At 37.7% G+C, this 15,932-nt stretch overlaps 1 protein-coding gene across 2 annotated transcripts in view; it reads right to left on the reverse strand.

Moving 5' to 3' along the window:
• Positions 1-15,932, reverse strand: part of bbs4 (Bardet-Biedl syndrome 4) — a 58,038-nt gene that overhangs the window by 10,252 nt on the left and 31,854 nt on the right. For both annotated transcript variants that reach the window (XM_039773446.1, XM_039773447.1), the window contains 4 exons: positions 12,756-12,883; positions 11,241-11,295; positions 4,345-4,413; positions 718-870 (listed from right to left, as the gene is read on the reverse strand). In XM_039773446.1, coding sequence (XP_039629380.1) covers positions 718-870; positions 4,345-4,413; positions 11,241-11,295; positions 12,756-12,883 — 405 coding nt within the window. The remainder of the gene's footprint in view (positions 1-717; positions 871-4,344; positions 4,414-11,240; positions 11,296-12,755; positions 12,884-15,932) is intronic.

Raw genomic sequence — 15,932 nt, forward strand, 5'->3', positions numbered from 1 at the left:
TGACAGGCATTTTCAGATCTCCGGATATCTCTTTATATCCTTTAACTAATTTATACACATCAACAACCTTTTCTCGTAGGACCTTTGACAGTTTTTTTGCTTTCCTCATGGTCTGGTATCCAGCAAAGTCAGTGCAACTCTGCATGTTTTTAAATTGACTATACACAAACACAGATTACAGGTGTGGGCACTCTCCTTAATTACCTTAATTTGAACCTGCGTGTATCAGCTTGTGTGTATCTTATCAGCCCCAACATTCAAGTGTATAAAAAATTTTGATCAGGCCCATTTGGGTAACTTCACTTATTTTAATTTAAAAAGGGCACACATAATTACGTGATAATAAATTACCTCACCTGAGCACACTCCCTAATTAAAAGGGATGCTTTCTGCATAATTACTTGTATTTTCCAAACAATGGCCAAAATTTCACAAATTCTGCAAAGGTATGTAAACTTATGAGCACAACTTCATATCTAAACTTATGGAGAAATGAAGACACCACAAGTTTGCCAAATTCACTTCAGGAATACACACTAACATTAGAGATTTACTTTGTTATTTAATTTACTCAACTTTAAATCTCCACTGGTTACTGTAGAATTTTCAACAAAATGACGATAATGAATATTTAAAGTAGTAAAGTAGAAAACTGTAAATGCTTTAAGATTTTAAGCACTTCTATCACATATCCATCTGTCCCACTCTGCCACTTACTGCCACATATTTTTTCTTTCCAAAGAAGCACATTCCAATGTTATTCCACAGTGGGGGACTTTCTGGAACCGAATAAGCAGCCACTCTGTATTTCGTCATAGCCACGTCAAAGTCTCCATGAGTCTGCATCATACTGCCTGCTGCAAGAATTGCCTAAATAGGTTGACATACGTTAAATGTAGTATTATACTTAAAAAAATCATGGTATTTATATACATGCAGAGTTTTGCATACAAATGTACTGCACACAAATAAAAAGGAAGGCAGAGATATGACACAAAGTTTGCTGCATCAGTTAAGGCTTCACAACTGCGTACATTTTTATTACTCTTTAATTTATTTTTGTTTCTTTGTATCAGTATACTGCTGCTGGATTATGTGAATTTCCCCTTGGGATTAATAAAGTATCTATCTATCTATCTATCAGTAAGAAAGAAAACATGGCTTCTCTAAACTTAACCTGTATTAACGTAATAGTCACCTGACAATAAACACCAAGACAAAGCCTCAGCACTTCTTACACACTTCTGTTCTCAGTCTTTAAACCAAACAGCTACTCTGTAATTCTTAAGTACTTAGTTTTTGTTGCTGCCTCACAGCTCCAGAGTTATCAGTTCAAATTCCAGCCTGGACACCATCTGTGGAGAGTTTGTATGGTAGCCCCAGATCTGTGCATTTTTTTCTGAACGCTTGGTTTTCTTTTCATCCATCATCATAAAGAAGTATTCTGTTAATTTGACATTCTAAATGGAGTTAGTGTGCGTACCCTGTAAATGAGCACTGACATGTAATTATGTGCAGCTTTTTCCTGAAGAGGCTGTCCTTACAAAGCATCCTGGGACTTCAAAGAAGCTCTATTCTCTAAAGGATATCTGCAGTTTACTGAGCCACTCAAACATTAAACAGCTTTGGTTTTGTTTGTATTCTACAAGATGACAAGAAAGACATTGCCTTTATACAGAGCTTTATATAGGCAGGGGAGAGCCACCACCAATGTGCACCATCCACCTGGATGATGTGACTACAGCCATTTTGCATCAATATGCTCACCACACATTAGTTATTAGGCGGTGAAGGGTTCAGAGAGGTAGTTAAGATAATTAGGGGACCAGAATGACCAGGCCATGATGGGCAGTTTAGCCAGGACATCAGGATACTCTCTACTCTTCATGAAAGATGCCCACAGAGAGTCAGAACTTTGATATTACATCTCATCCAAAGGATGGCACCATTTTTATAGCACTGTGTCCCTGTTACTGCATGGGGCATTGGGATCCCCACACAGACAACCAGCAGCAACCCAAGCTTTTCCTAGGTAGTCTCCCATCCAAATACTAGAACATTGCTAGTAAATTATGAGATTTCAGACAGAGCAGGGGTGTGCAAAGTCAGTCCTGGAGGGCTGCAGGTTTTTGTTCCAACCCATTTTCTTAACTAGAAAATAATCCTTGCCAATACTTTAATTTCATGGCTTGTTAATGATTTAATTATGCTATGTCAGATAATTCTCATATCCTAGATTTTATTTCCTTTCTAAGGATATTGTCCAAATGATTTGAAGTCTGAAACGGATGAGAAATTCTCAGTCCTTCACATTTTTCTCTTAACTTTCCTTCCAAGTATTTAATTAAACCAAATAGTGCCCGGTAAATACACACAGATGTAAATGGTAACAAGCTAAATAAAGAAATGGTGGTTTCCTTTGTCAATGGCATCTTATTGCTAATAAAGAACAGTTACAAACTGAGAATACAGCTGTTTTAGACTAAAATAAGCAATAGGGGTTTAAAATCATAATGAGTGAGACAACTGAAATGAAGCAGATGTGTTACTTGAGCAATAAGTGCTTCTTATTAAGAAACTAGCAAAATACCCGCGCTTCGTAGCGGAGATGTAGTGTGTTAAAGAAGTTATGAAAAAGAAAAGGAAACATTTTAAAAATAACGTAACATGATTGTCAATGTAATTGTTTTGTGACTGTTATGAGTGTTGCTGTCATCAAGGTTTTGATTATCATTATTTCTTTCAATCAGGTTCGTATTTGGAGGATGTGTTGTGTTCAAGTTACATTCCGTGTTTGTCAACCGTTGTAAAGATAATACGTTTCATTCATCGAAGTGTTGACTACGCAAATCGGTACTCGTGAATCTAAGATGTTTAACAGGCATTCCCGGTATTAACTTGTGGATTTGCCTGCGAATATTTAGCGGCGGCGTCTCTATTAAGTTGTGGATTTACCTGCGAGTATTTAGCGACAGTGGCTCTATGAACTTGTGGATCTGCCTGCGAGTATTTAACGACACACTTAAGCATTTCACTCTTATAGTGCCCCTGTGTAGTATAATTATCTCCTGTACCGCCATCCGTCCACACCTTGAACCTGTCCCAGTCATTCAATACATAAGACACAATGTTCCTCCGGATATCAAGATTGAGCCCGATATGGTCGTGCAATATGTAACACAGAGAATGTAAAAGGCAGGCAGCATCTCCGGGCACGGAAACCACTCGATAAGTGACAGTTCTTTGATCGATGGTGATCACCTCAATAGACATGTTAATGAGGGTATGGTTGGAACAGTAAAAGAAATGGGTACCTGAACAATGTAAACTAAATTCCTACACAATAACTATAAGCGCAATAAACAAACAATAAAACAGCGGAGAAGTCGTATATTAAATAAAAAGGCTGCAGTTATCAGCAGGGAGACATGAATCCCGTGGCGAAGTAAGGATTGGAATGATGAGACCGGAGCAACGGACGCCTTATATAGGCAGGCAGCCAGCCAAGAACGTGGGAGGCATGGGGATTGAGGACCCAACGGCGCCTCACATGGCGACCGAGCTGCAGGCTATGGACGTATATATGTACATATGTAGGATCCACTTAGCACTGGAAAGTTCAATATGGCAGCTGACAGTGGCGTCATACCACCGAAATAAGTACGTACATCGGTTTCGTTTACCGCAGGGAAGCCGCCTACCAAATTTCGTGAAGATGGGGCCATAAGTAAGAAAGTTCAACATGGCAGATGTTGTCGACCGTGATGACCGTTACGCGTAGAATTTCAAAATGAAACCTGCTTAACTTTTGTAAGTAAGCTGTAAGGAATGAGCCTGCCAAATTTCAGCCTTCTACCTACACGGGAAGTTGGAGAATTAGTGATGAGTGAGTCGTTGAGTGAATGAGTGAGTGAGCGAGTGAGTGAGGGCTTTGCCTTTTATTAGTATAGAATGGGTTGGAACAAAAACCTGCAGCCACTGCGGCCCTCCAGGAACGACTTTGCTCACCCATGAGACAGAGTAAGAACAAGCAACTTAATCCATCCATCCATTTTCTAACCCGCTGAATCCGAATACAGGGTCACGGGGGTCTGCTGGAGCCAATCCCAGCCAACACAGGGCACAAGGCAGGAACCAATCCTGGGCAGGGTGCCAACCCACTGCAGGACAGCAACTTAAGTAAGACTTATTATATTAAGAAGAAGAACTCATTTACTCTATGGCCTAAATTAAAAAGCATAATACATTCCATAGAATTCTACCCTTGTAGTGTTAGCAACAATGTTACACAGACCTTAATAATAATAAAAAAAAATATAAGAAACATTTAATCTGCATAGATACCTTATAGTTGCTTGGGTCATATGTTAGTGCATTCCCAAGGTGTTCAAAGGCTTTTTGATAAATACCAAGCTACAACATAAACATAAGGACATGTTAAATGTTTTATTCCATCAATAGTTTATATTATAAATATATTTAATACACCTTTTTCTTATCACGACACTAGATTAACTAATTCAGTGCTTTTAAGTTTAAAAATCCAAATACAAGTCCATTGACTAACATTAGTCAGCTTCTTCCAGGCCATGACAATCTCACTATGAAGCCTTTCCTGAAGGGCAGGATTTCCTTAAAATGATTTAAAATGATTACGGTAGCCATCAGCAAGCCGAAGCCTTACAGTAAAAAAAATGTTAAGCTCAATTGTAGTTTTATGAATTTATGACTTAACTGTGGAACATTAAATGTTCTATTGATCAAACTGAGTTTGCCAAGAGACAATTTAATCATTTACAATACTGCAAATCCTTTACTGTGTGTCCATAAAGCCTCCTGCAACCTATACCATGATCTCACTAGTATTAAAACTGTCGATAGTTTTTCATAAAAAGTACACGCACACAAGACTTATAAACATGTAGTCATTTTACTGAATAACATTTTCTGTTGTACTGAATGTTGCTTTGTGTTGTTTGTTAACTACTGTATACTTTCCACTTTTGCTGCACACATTTTAATGCAGTTTGTGAGTTGAGGGGGGATCACAAAGTGTGAAACTGGATATTACCATCCATTTCCTGATTCAGTTTTATTTAGTGCAATGTAATGGGAAGCTAAAGTAAACATCAAAAGCAACGTGTGTAATGCACAAAACAACTCAGTGCAGTCTATTACTGGGCATTCTTGCATTGAGCCACTAATCTAACAGCATGTCGAGAGGCTGTGAGGCACAAAAAAACAGCCCATGAAGAAATCCTATGTGAACACAGACAGCACTCTACCATGGAGTCACAATGGGGCCCAATGGTTAAAATAATCATCTAGTCAAAACTGATATTCCATCATTTAACAAAAAAAAAACCACGCAAAAAAATGAAAGTGTGTGTTAATAGTTAAAAGAGGACGCTTTCTTTTTCAATTAACTTTACACACATTGACTTTTTGTTGTCAATTTTTTATTAAAACTACAGGTATATAAGATTAATTAAGATGGTGGACACGTCAAATTCACAAATTGTGGTCAAGCATGAAAAGTGTAAGAACAGACTATAGAACTCCTCCGAGATGTGGTAATAAAAGTCATTTTTTTTAAACATGCCACCCTCTAGCAGAAGCAAGAACAAAAGATGGCTGTTGTGGAGTGGGCAATTATCACTATAGTAAAAGCAACTTGCCATCTGCCTTATTTAGATGTTTTTGCTTAGACAGAATAAACCTTTTGGGACTGAAATACACAGATCAGTGCTGTGCAAAACAAGTTTTAATCCTTGGCATTTTGTGCAATATAGTGTCCAGTGTTTAGGACAAAGACACATTTTTCCTTAATTTACCCCTCTGCTACACAGTTTAAAAGTATAATAATTTTCTGTTTTTTAGCTTTGAAAAACTCCAGTGTTGCCTTAGCATTTTCTTTGGGATCATAAATTTGCTGTAGGATGAAGTGCCAACCAATACGTTTGGAGACATTTACTGGAATTTGACCAGACAAGATGTTTCTATATACCTCAGAATATATATATATATATATATATATATACACACACACACACAGTGGGTACGGAAAGTATTCAGACCCCCTTCAATTTTTCACTCTTTGTTATATTGCAGCCATTTGCTAAAATCATTTAAATTAATTTTTTTCCTCATTAATGTACACACAGCACCCCATATTGACAGACAAAAAAAAGAATTTTTGAAATTGTTGCAGATTTATTAAAAAAGAAAAACTGAAATATTACATGGTCCTAAGTATTCAGACCCTTTGCGGTGACACTCACATATTTAACTCCGGTGCTTTCCATTTCTTCTGATCATCCTTGAGGTCACCTTCATTTGAGTCCAGCTGTGTTTGATTATACTGATTGGACTTGATTAGGAAAGCCACACACCTGTCTATATAAGACCTTACAGCTCACAATGCATGTCAGAGCAAATGAGAATCATGAGGTCAAAGGAACTGCCTGAAGAGCTCAGAGACAGAATTGTGGCAAGGCACAGATGTGGCCAAGGTTACAAAAAAATTTCTGCTGCACTTAAGGTTCCCAACAGAACAGTGGACTCCATAATCCTTAAATGGAAGACGTTTGGGACTACCAGAACCCTTCCTAGAGCTGTTGAGCTACCGGGGGAGAAAAGCCTTGATGAGAGAGGAAAAGAAGAACCCAAAGATCACTTTGGCTGAGCTCCAGAGATGCAGTCAGGAGATAGGAGAAAGTTGTAGAAAGTCAACCATCACTGCAGCCCTCCACCAGTCAGGGCTTTATGGAAGAGTGGCCTGTCGGAAGCCTCTCCTCAGTGCAAGACACATGTATATATAGTGGAATATGACCATGACACAGACAGGCGGACACGTTCAACACCCACAACATGTTTACTATACATTATTTACAATTATAAGTGCACCACAACCCCCAAAGTTCCCACAAGTCCAGGCCAATAACCAAATGCCTCACTCTCTTCAGGCCGCCTCCTTGCCTCCTCCAAGACCTTGCCTCCTTCTCTCCTGACTCCAGCCCATGAATGGAGGGAGGTGGCCCCTTTTATTAACACCCGAACGAGCTCCAGGTGCTTCCTGACAAGCCTCCACCGACATTTCCCAGTGTGGCGGAAGTACCAGCTGCGCAACCCTGAAGTACTCCAGGTGTCCCTGGTCTTCAGCCCCCCAGCACTTGCCGGTGTGGCGAAAGTGCTGAGGGCCAGGGCTCCCCAGGCATTGGGGCGCCCCCTGGTGGTGCTTTTATTAAAATCAACAAAACAATCAAAAACGAAGTCCAAATTAAAGTGCAGGGCTTTCAGAATCCTTCAATAAATAAATGATCCCATAAAAACAGAAGTGAAGTGGATGTTAAAATCCAATAGAAAAAAGTCTTCATTAAATACGACGAGATTAAAACAATGCTTGAAGCATATCTTTAAAAACAAGCCTGGTGCATTCTTTAACTGCCTTCTCGGCCTTACTGCCTTCTTTAACTGCCTTCTTGTGCTCTCTTTCTCTCTCTCTCTCTCTCACTCACTGCACAGGGAGAGACTGAACACGTGCGGAAATCATCGGCGCATACAAACCGGAAGAGAAACTGGCTTGTTTGTCACCCGAGTGCGTGGTCGTGAACAGATGCAAAAGTTTGGCGAACGTTTTGGTCGTAACCCGATTTGTACATGTTCAGAGACGTTCATGACCCGAGGTTCCACTGTATGTGATAAACAAAAGGCACAGGGCTTTGCAGACTGTAGTGAGAGGTTTTGGTTATTTCATGAACATTATTACCCTATTGTTTTCCTATGGCCATCACCTATAAGTATAAAAGGCCTCAACTCAGACTGCCATTAATCGGCACATGACTGTATATATTTGTTTGTTACTACAGTTTATAACTCAGATTAATCCTTAAGATAGAACGAGAAGCCTATATATCAAAATTTAGATAGTAGTTTCTCCTTGTCCCAATGAAACTGGAGATATAATAGACAAGTATCCTTGACAAGGTAAAGTGCTGTGCATATACTTTCACGATCAAAGCGTTTAGTCAGAGCTGTCCATCACCAGAGTAGCAAACCAATTATCTCTGTGTAACATTGTGAAGTACAAAACATCATGTGGGTCAAAGACGCCATCCATGCATCAACCAAAGTTTGTCTTAAAGTTTCCTAACACAACATTTTGCTTCTGATGCTGATGTTTATTTTTGCTAATCTTCAGTTTCCAGACCTTGAAGCTTTTGGACTCTGAAGTGTTTATTTTTATTTGGGCTTTATTGCCAGACTGTACTATTACTTGCTAACTGTCTATAATTTATTTTATTTAGTTAATTTGCCTTCACTCTGTTTTTAATTTGACTCTTTGACTGTACATCTTGAGTGATTAAAGTGAAAATCCGCAAAGTAGAAACCATATGTTTGTATGGTTAATTTTATATATTTTAAGCCCTTAGAAACTCTCCCACACTGTTTATAAATATTCTCCGCACAGTTATACAGTAAACCCTCATTTATCACGGTTAATCTGCTCCAGACAGATAAATGAATTTCCACGAAGTAGGATTCTTTATTTATAAATCTAATATTTTCGCAGTTAGAGCATTGAAAACCTGTTTACGACCTTCTAAATACGTTTTTAACATTATTAGAACCCTCCAGACATGAAATAACACCCTTTAGTCAAAAGTTTAAACTGTGCTCCATGACAAGACAGAGATGACAGTTCTTTCTCACAATTAAAAGGATGCAAACATATCTTCCTCTTCAAGGTGCGCGTCAGGAGCGGAGAATGTCAGAGAGAGAGTAAAGTAAACAATGAAAAATCAATAGGGCTGTTGCGCTTTTAAGTATGCAAGCACCGCGATAAAGCAGCGGCAATGAAGGGATCAATGCGAAGGTAGTCTTTCGGTATTTTTTAGAGAAGCATCTGTATCTTCTAAGCAAACAGCCACTGTGCAAACAGCCCCTCTGTTCACACCCCATCCGTCAGGAGCAGAGAATGTCAAATCAGTACGGACTGTTAGAGCTATTAAGTGTGCAAAGCACTGCGTGGGAAGCATATCATATATAATACGTGCTCTGATTGGGTAGCGTCTCAGTCATCCGCCTATAGCGTCCCTTGTATGAAATCAACTGGGCAAACAAGCTGAGGAAGCAGGTACCATAAATTGAAAGACCCATTGTCCGCAGAAATTTGCGAACCAGCGAAAAATCTGTGATATATATTTAGATATGCTTACATTTAAAATCCGCGATAGAGTGAAGCCGCGAAAGTCGAAGCGCGATATAGCGAGGGAGCACTGTAGTGAGTTTAAGGTGATGGGGTTGCCTCCTACTGAGAATTTGAGCTCCCCTGCTCACTTCATTACAGCATTTTTATGACATAACCCTAATAAGCACCATTCTGTATTACAGAATAAAAAAAAAAAAGAAATCGGCAGTGTGCTCTCTTTTACTTTCTCATATACTGAGATAGAGGAGAAGGTCATCAGAACCATTTCCAGTTGCGCAATACATCTCAAATATCATATGTCTTTGTTTCTCATCATAATTAATAGTATCGATACACAACCATTTATCTCTATTGATAATCAAACTTTATATTAAAATGATATTTTCACACTTGGGGAGGTTGAAAACAGTGGTGGATTTTTTTCATGATTACATAATACATTCCCTATGTTATGTGTAGAGAGTTGTCTTACTGACTGAAGTCAAAGCGTTTTAACATGAGTTATCGTGTTTACACACAGACAGATAATTTCAAAAATGGTATTTTCGGACTCGGAGGTCTTAAACATCAAGATTCATCAAAATCTCGAGGTTGAATTTTTACACGATTCCTATACTTTCTTTATACTATGCATAAGAGAAAGTAACAAACAATAAAAAAAAAAACTATTTCCAACTGCTTCTGAGGCATCCTTGGACTCTATGATCACTGCAAATTAATTAAAATATTAACTCCTATGGAATTTGTTGGAAGATGTTACCTGACCAGTTTTCTAGTTTACCCTGACTGATTCTTTAGTGTCATTTAAATGTAAATGTTATTTAAACTTTTTATAGTGATTGTCATATTCATTGAAATTAAAAAAAAAAAAACTGCTACAAAGGGTACAGAAGAATGTGCCAAGTAAAAATATGCTCAACATTTCATAAAAAATGAAAAATCTTGGAGCAGAATGTCAACAGTGCAATTCTGCAGGTGTTCATTGCAGTTCTAAACTTAGATGTTTCAAGAATGATGCAGAGTGAATCACTTGAACATAAAGGGCGTGTTAAAGATGTCCAGATTGGCCAAGTGCTTAGGGCGACGGACTTGGGTTTGAGATTGTAATATTTACCTTGATGCACACTTGAATGTGACAATCTTATTTCTATGGCAACCGGCAGTAACTTAAAAATAACTTCCCTGCTTTAAACAACATTTGCAGAATAGAGACAGAATACTATTTTAATACTAAATCAGGCTCGCACAGGGCATGGCAAAGTATACATGTAATCACAGATGATAAGAAAACAAGAAAATAAGAATAAACACTAATGCCTCTTTGCCAGATAAGCTAAATTACTGACTCATTTCAATCCCAATAACACAAAAGAATTTGTAGAAACACTTTCCACGGTTTGTTTAAAATTTTTGAACACCCAAAGGTGAAGTGTATAGATCTTCAGTGAGAGTGAACACCCAATAATCTGAATGTCCTGTAAGCACCCCTAGCTGTGCACTCTGAGCATGCGCTCATTAGCTGCTTTGAATCTATCCTGACATCTTCAGTATATTCCTGGCTAAAGCTCCAGTCCTTACCTGCTTTAATAGGTCCCAAATTTAACACCACAATGAAAACTGGACCACTGCATGGTTGAGCACTAAATCCTACACAGCACCCGTCTCTGTTACTAAGTGAGAAACAAACTACATTATGAACTTTGCCAAAGGAACAACGGCAATGTGTGCGATTATTAACAATGACACAACAGCCTATGGCTGGGGGGATGGAGCTTCTTACTGAACAGTATGAAAACAACAATGTCTCTGTCAGAGTCAACTAAACAAAGAAACTACAGTATGTGTTCACATCAGGAGATTACGAAGAGATTATCTGACGTCAATGCTACAAGTGGGAAAAGTAGCTGAGTTTTCTTTTTTTTTTTCTTCTTTTTTTTAGAGACCACAGTATGTGTGGAAAATGAATAGATACATTCATAATATTTCAAGCACAGAGAGTAGTCTGACAGAAATGGACTTATGATTTTACCTTTAGGTATAGAAGTCCAAGCGTTGTTAACAATTCTGTGTTCTCTGGGGAAAACCTGAATGTAAATGATTAAAAGAAAACAATCAAAACAAGAACAGAATTTTTAGTGCACATTTGACTTTGTGAATTTAAGGTGCCAATTGTCCACTTTATTTACTTTACTCATGTCTATTAATAATGAACACCATTTATAAGAAGTAATATTTTGAAACCACATCTCAAATCAACAAAATAATACAACAAAAATACAAATATAAGAAATAAACAAATTAGAAGAATGTGAATGATGTCAATCTCTCTTTGCTTTTAATAGAATGCCATTGACTTTGTACTGAAAAGCTCTGTAATATCAAAAATCATCTTACATAGAAAATATATTAAAATGCCCGGAAAGAGAAGCTTTAAATTGGCTGCAATCTCACAACAATCACACACAATGCTAATGCTAACAGTTTGTGAGAAACAGGCAGTGAATACTTAATATCACAAAGCACTGTATGTGCTTTAATCTCCCAACTTCAGAATGAACATCTTTATTTATGCATAATAAAGGCTTGCAATTTTATTGAGTTTAATTAAATGTATAAAGTAAGTATTCTGGTGTTACAGCATTTTCTCGTCGATCAACTTTCTGAAAAGGCTTCAAGATACGTGCCCTCGATGAGAATAGTATCCATCACAGGTCAGACTCAACGTTACTCACATGCAGACAAGCCAATGTAGAGGAGCTAATCACGAGGACTTGTGTGTGTTTGAAAGGTGCTCACTTTGTAGTTCAGCTGAAACTTTTTCTTGAGTATTGTAAACTGTTCTAAATTCATCTTTTACTGAAGTCTGGAGAGTGAAATAGACAACACATCACACTCCCATAGTAAACTTCAACTGGAGTACTTTGGGAGTTAATCTTCCTAAATGAGAAAGTGTTGTAATGTCATTGTTTTTATTTTATTTTCCAGACAAAATACTGCTCCACTTAAAAGTTTTATCAACAGTCTGGGAAAAAAAATAAGAAAGGTTTTGAGATGGGCAAACGTTTGAGGTGGGATTGTGTTGTTTCATGAAGAATAGTTATCACTCGCTTTGAAATTAACAACATAAACATAATAGTTACTAAAACGTCATGTTTATATCTCCAAACATTTGTTTTTTAATTATGGATATTCTCAAAGACGTGTGTGTCCCCTGATGACCTGGGTCTGATACTGGGCTGCTTCCTACTTTGTGCTCAGGGCTGCCAGGATAAATTCAGTTCTGCACAACGCTGCACTGGATTAAGTAAACTTGAGATGCACTGTATAAACTGTATTACATGTATGTTTACACTGGCATTGAAATTGAATCAATGGACAGAATTGCACTCAGTATTTAATACTAAATTTACATTAGCAGTTTATCTGACTCATAAGATAATAGAAAAACAATTATTTAATCCTGTAAACAAAACAGGTTTCTGGTCATATGATACAGAAAACAAATAGTCTTTCCAAATCCACCACATGCGCTTCATTCACTTACTCAACAGCCTTTTTGTAAACTTCAATAGCCTTATCCGTGTCTCCCTCTAGCATGTGCATCTTCCCAAGCATGATGAATGTGAGGTCATGTTTATTGAGCTGCAGAGCATAGTTCAGTTGTTCACTTGCCTAGGGAAAGTACAGTTTTATTAATCTTTTGAAAAAAGACAAGACAATCAAACCATAAATCTTTAAACTAAAATAGAAGTTATATACCTTTTTATTACCAAGATCCAATAGTGTACATTCAAAATAATTAATATTCTCAAACCCACTTTAGCCGATTCAGGGTCAAGGGGGCCTGGGGTCTCTCCTGGTATCATTGGGCAAAAAAGCATGAAAACAGCCCACAAGAGGGTGAACATATACTAGAGGGTCTAATTAAATTCACAATCATACACAGAAGGGCAGTTTTGAAATGGACAATTAGCCTAATCCAAACTTCAGAGTACCCAATGGAAAACCCAGGCAGAAACGGGGAGAATGTGCAAAATCAAAACAGACACCATCCACATGTGGTGAGGAAGCAGTGCCACTCATTGCACACTCATGCCAACAATGCAAACTGTATATTAAGATTTTTTTTTTCTGTGGACAACAGGGCCAAATGAAAACTTCATGACTGATAAAACATCAGACAGCCAAATATTACAATAACCTCATGTGAAATGGTGTGATAAAACAAAAAAGTAACATTATCCTAAAATGCTAAAACAAATGCAAGCAAAAAATGTCAAGGATAAAAGAACATTTTCCACTATAGCTTTATAAACGGTCTTTTTATCACAAATCTAAATTGCTTGTGTATACAGTGAAATACCTCAACTACTTATAAAATTAAATTTGGAACTGAAATAAAGACAATTTGATGATCAGACTAGCTAGTTTGTGCAAAGTTATCTTCACATATAATATGCTATACATACACACACACACACACACACACATACACATACATACATACATACATATATACATATATCTGCTCAAAAATATTACAGGAACACTTTGAAAACACATCAGATCTCAATGGGAAAAAAAAATCCTCCTGGATATCTATACTGATATAGACTGGGTAATGTGTTAGGAACGAAAGGATGCCACATCGTTTGATGGAAATGAAAATGATCAACCTACAGAGCCCTGAATTCAAAGACGCCCCAAAAATCAGAGTGAAAAAATTATGTGGCAGGCTAGTCCATTTCGCCAAAATTTAATTGCAGCAATTCAAAATTGTACGCAGCACTTTGTATGGACCCTGTGTTCTTGTATACATGCCTGACAACATCGGTGCATGCTTCTAATGAGATGTCAGATGGTGTTGTGGGGGATCTCCTCCCAGATCTGGACCAAGGCATCACTGAGCTCCTGGACAGTCTGAGGTGAAACCTGGTGGCATTTGATAGACCAAAACATAATGTCCCAGAGGTGTTCTATTGGATTTAGGTCAGGAAAGTGTGGTGGCCAGTCAATGGTATCAATTCCTTCATCCTCCAGGAACTGCCTGCATACTCTCACCACATGAGGCCAGGAATTGTCGTGCACCAGGAGCCACTGTACCAGCATAGGGTCTGACAATGGGTCCAAGGATTTCATCCTGATACCTAATGGCAGCCAAGGTGCCTTTGTCAAGCTTGTAGGGGTCTGTGTGACCCTCCATGGATATGCCTCCCCAGACAATCATTAACCCACCACCAAACTGCTCATGCTGAATGATGTTACAGGCAGCATAATGTTCTCCATGGCTTCTCCAGACCCTTTCACTTCTGTCACGTGCTCAGGGTGAACCTGCTCTCATCTGTAAAAAGCACAGGGCACCAGTGGTGCATCTGCCAATTCTGGTATTCTATGGCGAATGCCAATCGAGCTGCATGCATCGAGCTCAGGGCCCATTAGAGGACATGGGGCCCTTGGGTCACCCTCATGAAGTCTTTCTGGTTGTTTGGTCAGAGACATTCACACCAGTGGCCTGCTGGAGGTCATTTCGTAGGGCTCTGGCAGTGCTCATCCTGTTCCTCCTTGCCCAAAGGAGCAGATACTGGTCCTGCTGATGGGTTATGGACCTTCTATGGCCCTCTCCAGCACTCCTAGAGTAACTGCTTGTCTCCTAGAATCTCCTGTGCAGGGAGACACAGCAAACCTTCTGGCAATGACACGTATTGATGTGCCATCCTGGAGAAGTTGGACTACCTCTGCAACCTCTGTAGGGTCCAGGTATCGCCTCATGCTACCAGTAGTGACACTGACTGTAGCCAAATGCAAAACTAGTGAAGAAACAGTCAGAAAAGATGAGGAGGGAAAAATGTCAGTGGCCTCCACCTGTTAAACCATTCCTGTTTTGGGGGTCATCTCACTGTTGCCCCTCTAGTGCATCTGTTGTTAATTTTATTAACACCACAGCAGCTGAAACTGATTAACAACCCCCTCTGCTACTTAACTGACCAGATTAATATCCCATAAGTTTCATTGACTTTATGCTATACTCTGATTAAAAAGTGTTCCTTTAATTCTTTTGAGCAGTGCATATATACATATACATATATACATACATATATATATATATACATATACATACATATATATATATATATATATATACACACATACATACATATATATACATATATATATACACATACATACATATATATACATATATACACATACATACATACATATATATATATACACATACATACATATATATATATACACATACATATATATATATATACACATACATATATATATATATACACATACATATATATATATATACACATACATACATATATACACATACATATATATATATATATATATACACATACATACATATATATATATATATATATATATATATACACATACATATATATATATATATATATATATATATATATATATATATATATATATATATATATATACACATACATACATATATATATATATACACATACATACATATATACATATATATATATATATATATATATACATACATATATACACTCACCTAAAGGATTATTAGGAACACCTGTTCAATTTCTCATTAATGCAATTATCTAATCAACCAATGACATGGCAGTTGCTTCAATGCATTTAGGGGTGTGGTCCTGGTCAAGACAATCTCCTGAACTCCAAACTGAATGTCACAATGGGAAAGAAAGGTGAT

The sequence above is a fragment of the Polypterus senegalus genome, chromosome 12 (genome assembly GCF_016835505.1).
Source record: "Polypterus senegalus isolate Bchr_013 chromosome 12, ASM1683550v1, whole genome shotgun sequence".
In the NCBI taxonomy this organism is placed as follows: Eukaryota; Metazoa; Chordata; class Cladistia; order Polypteriformes; family Polypteridae; genus Polypterus; species Polypterus senegalus.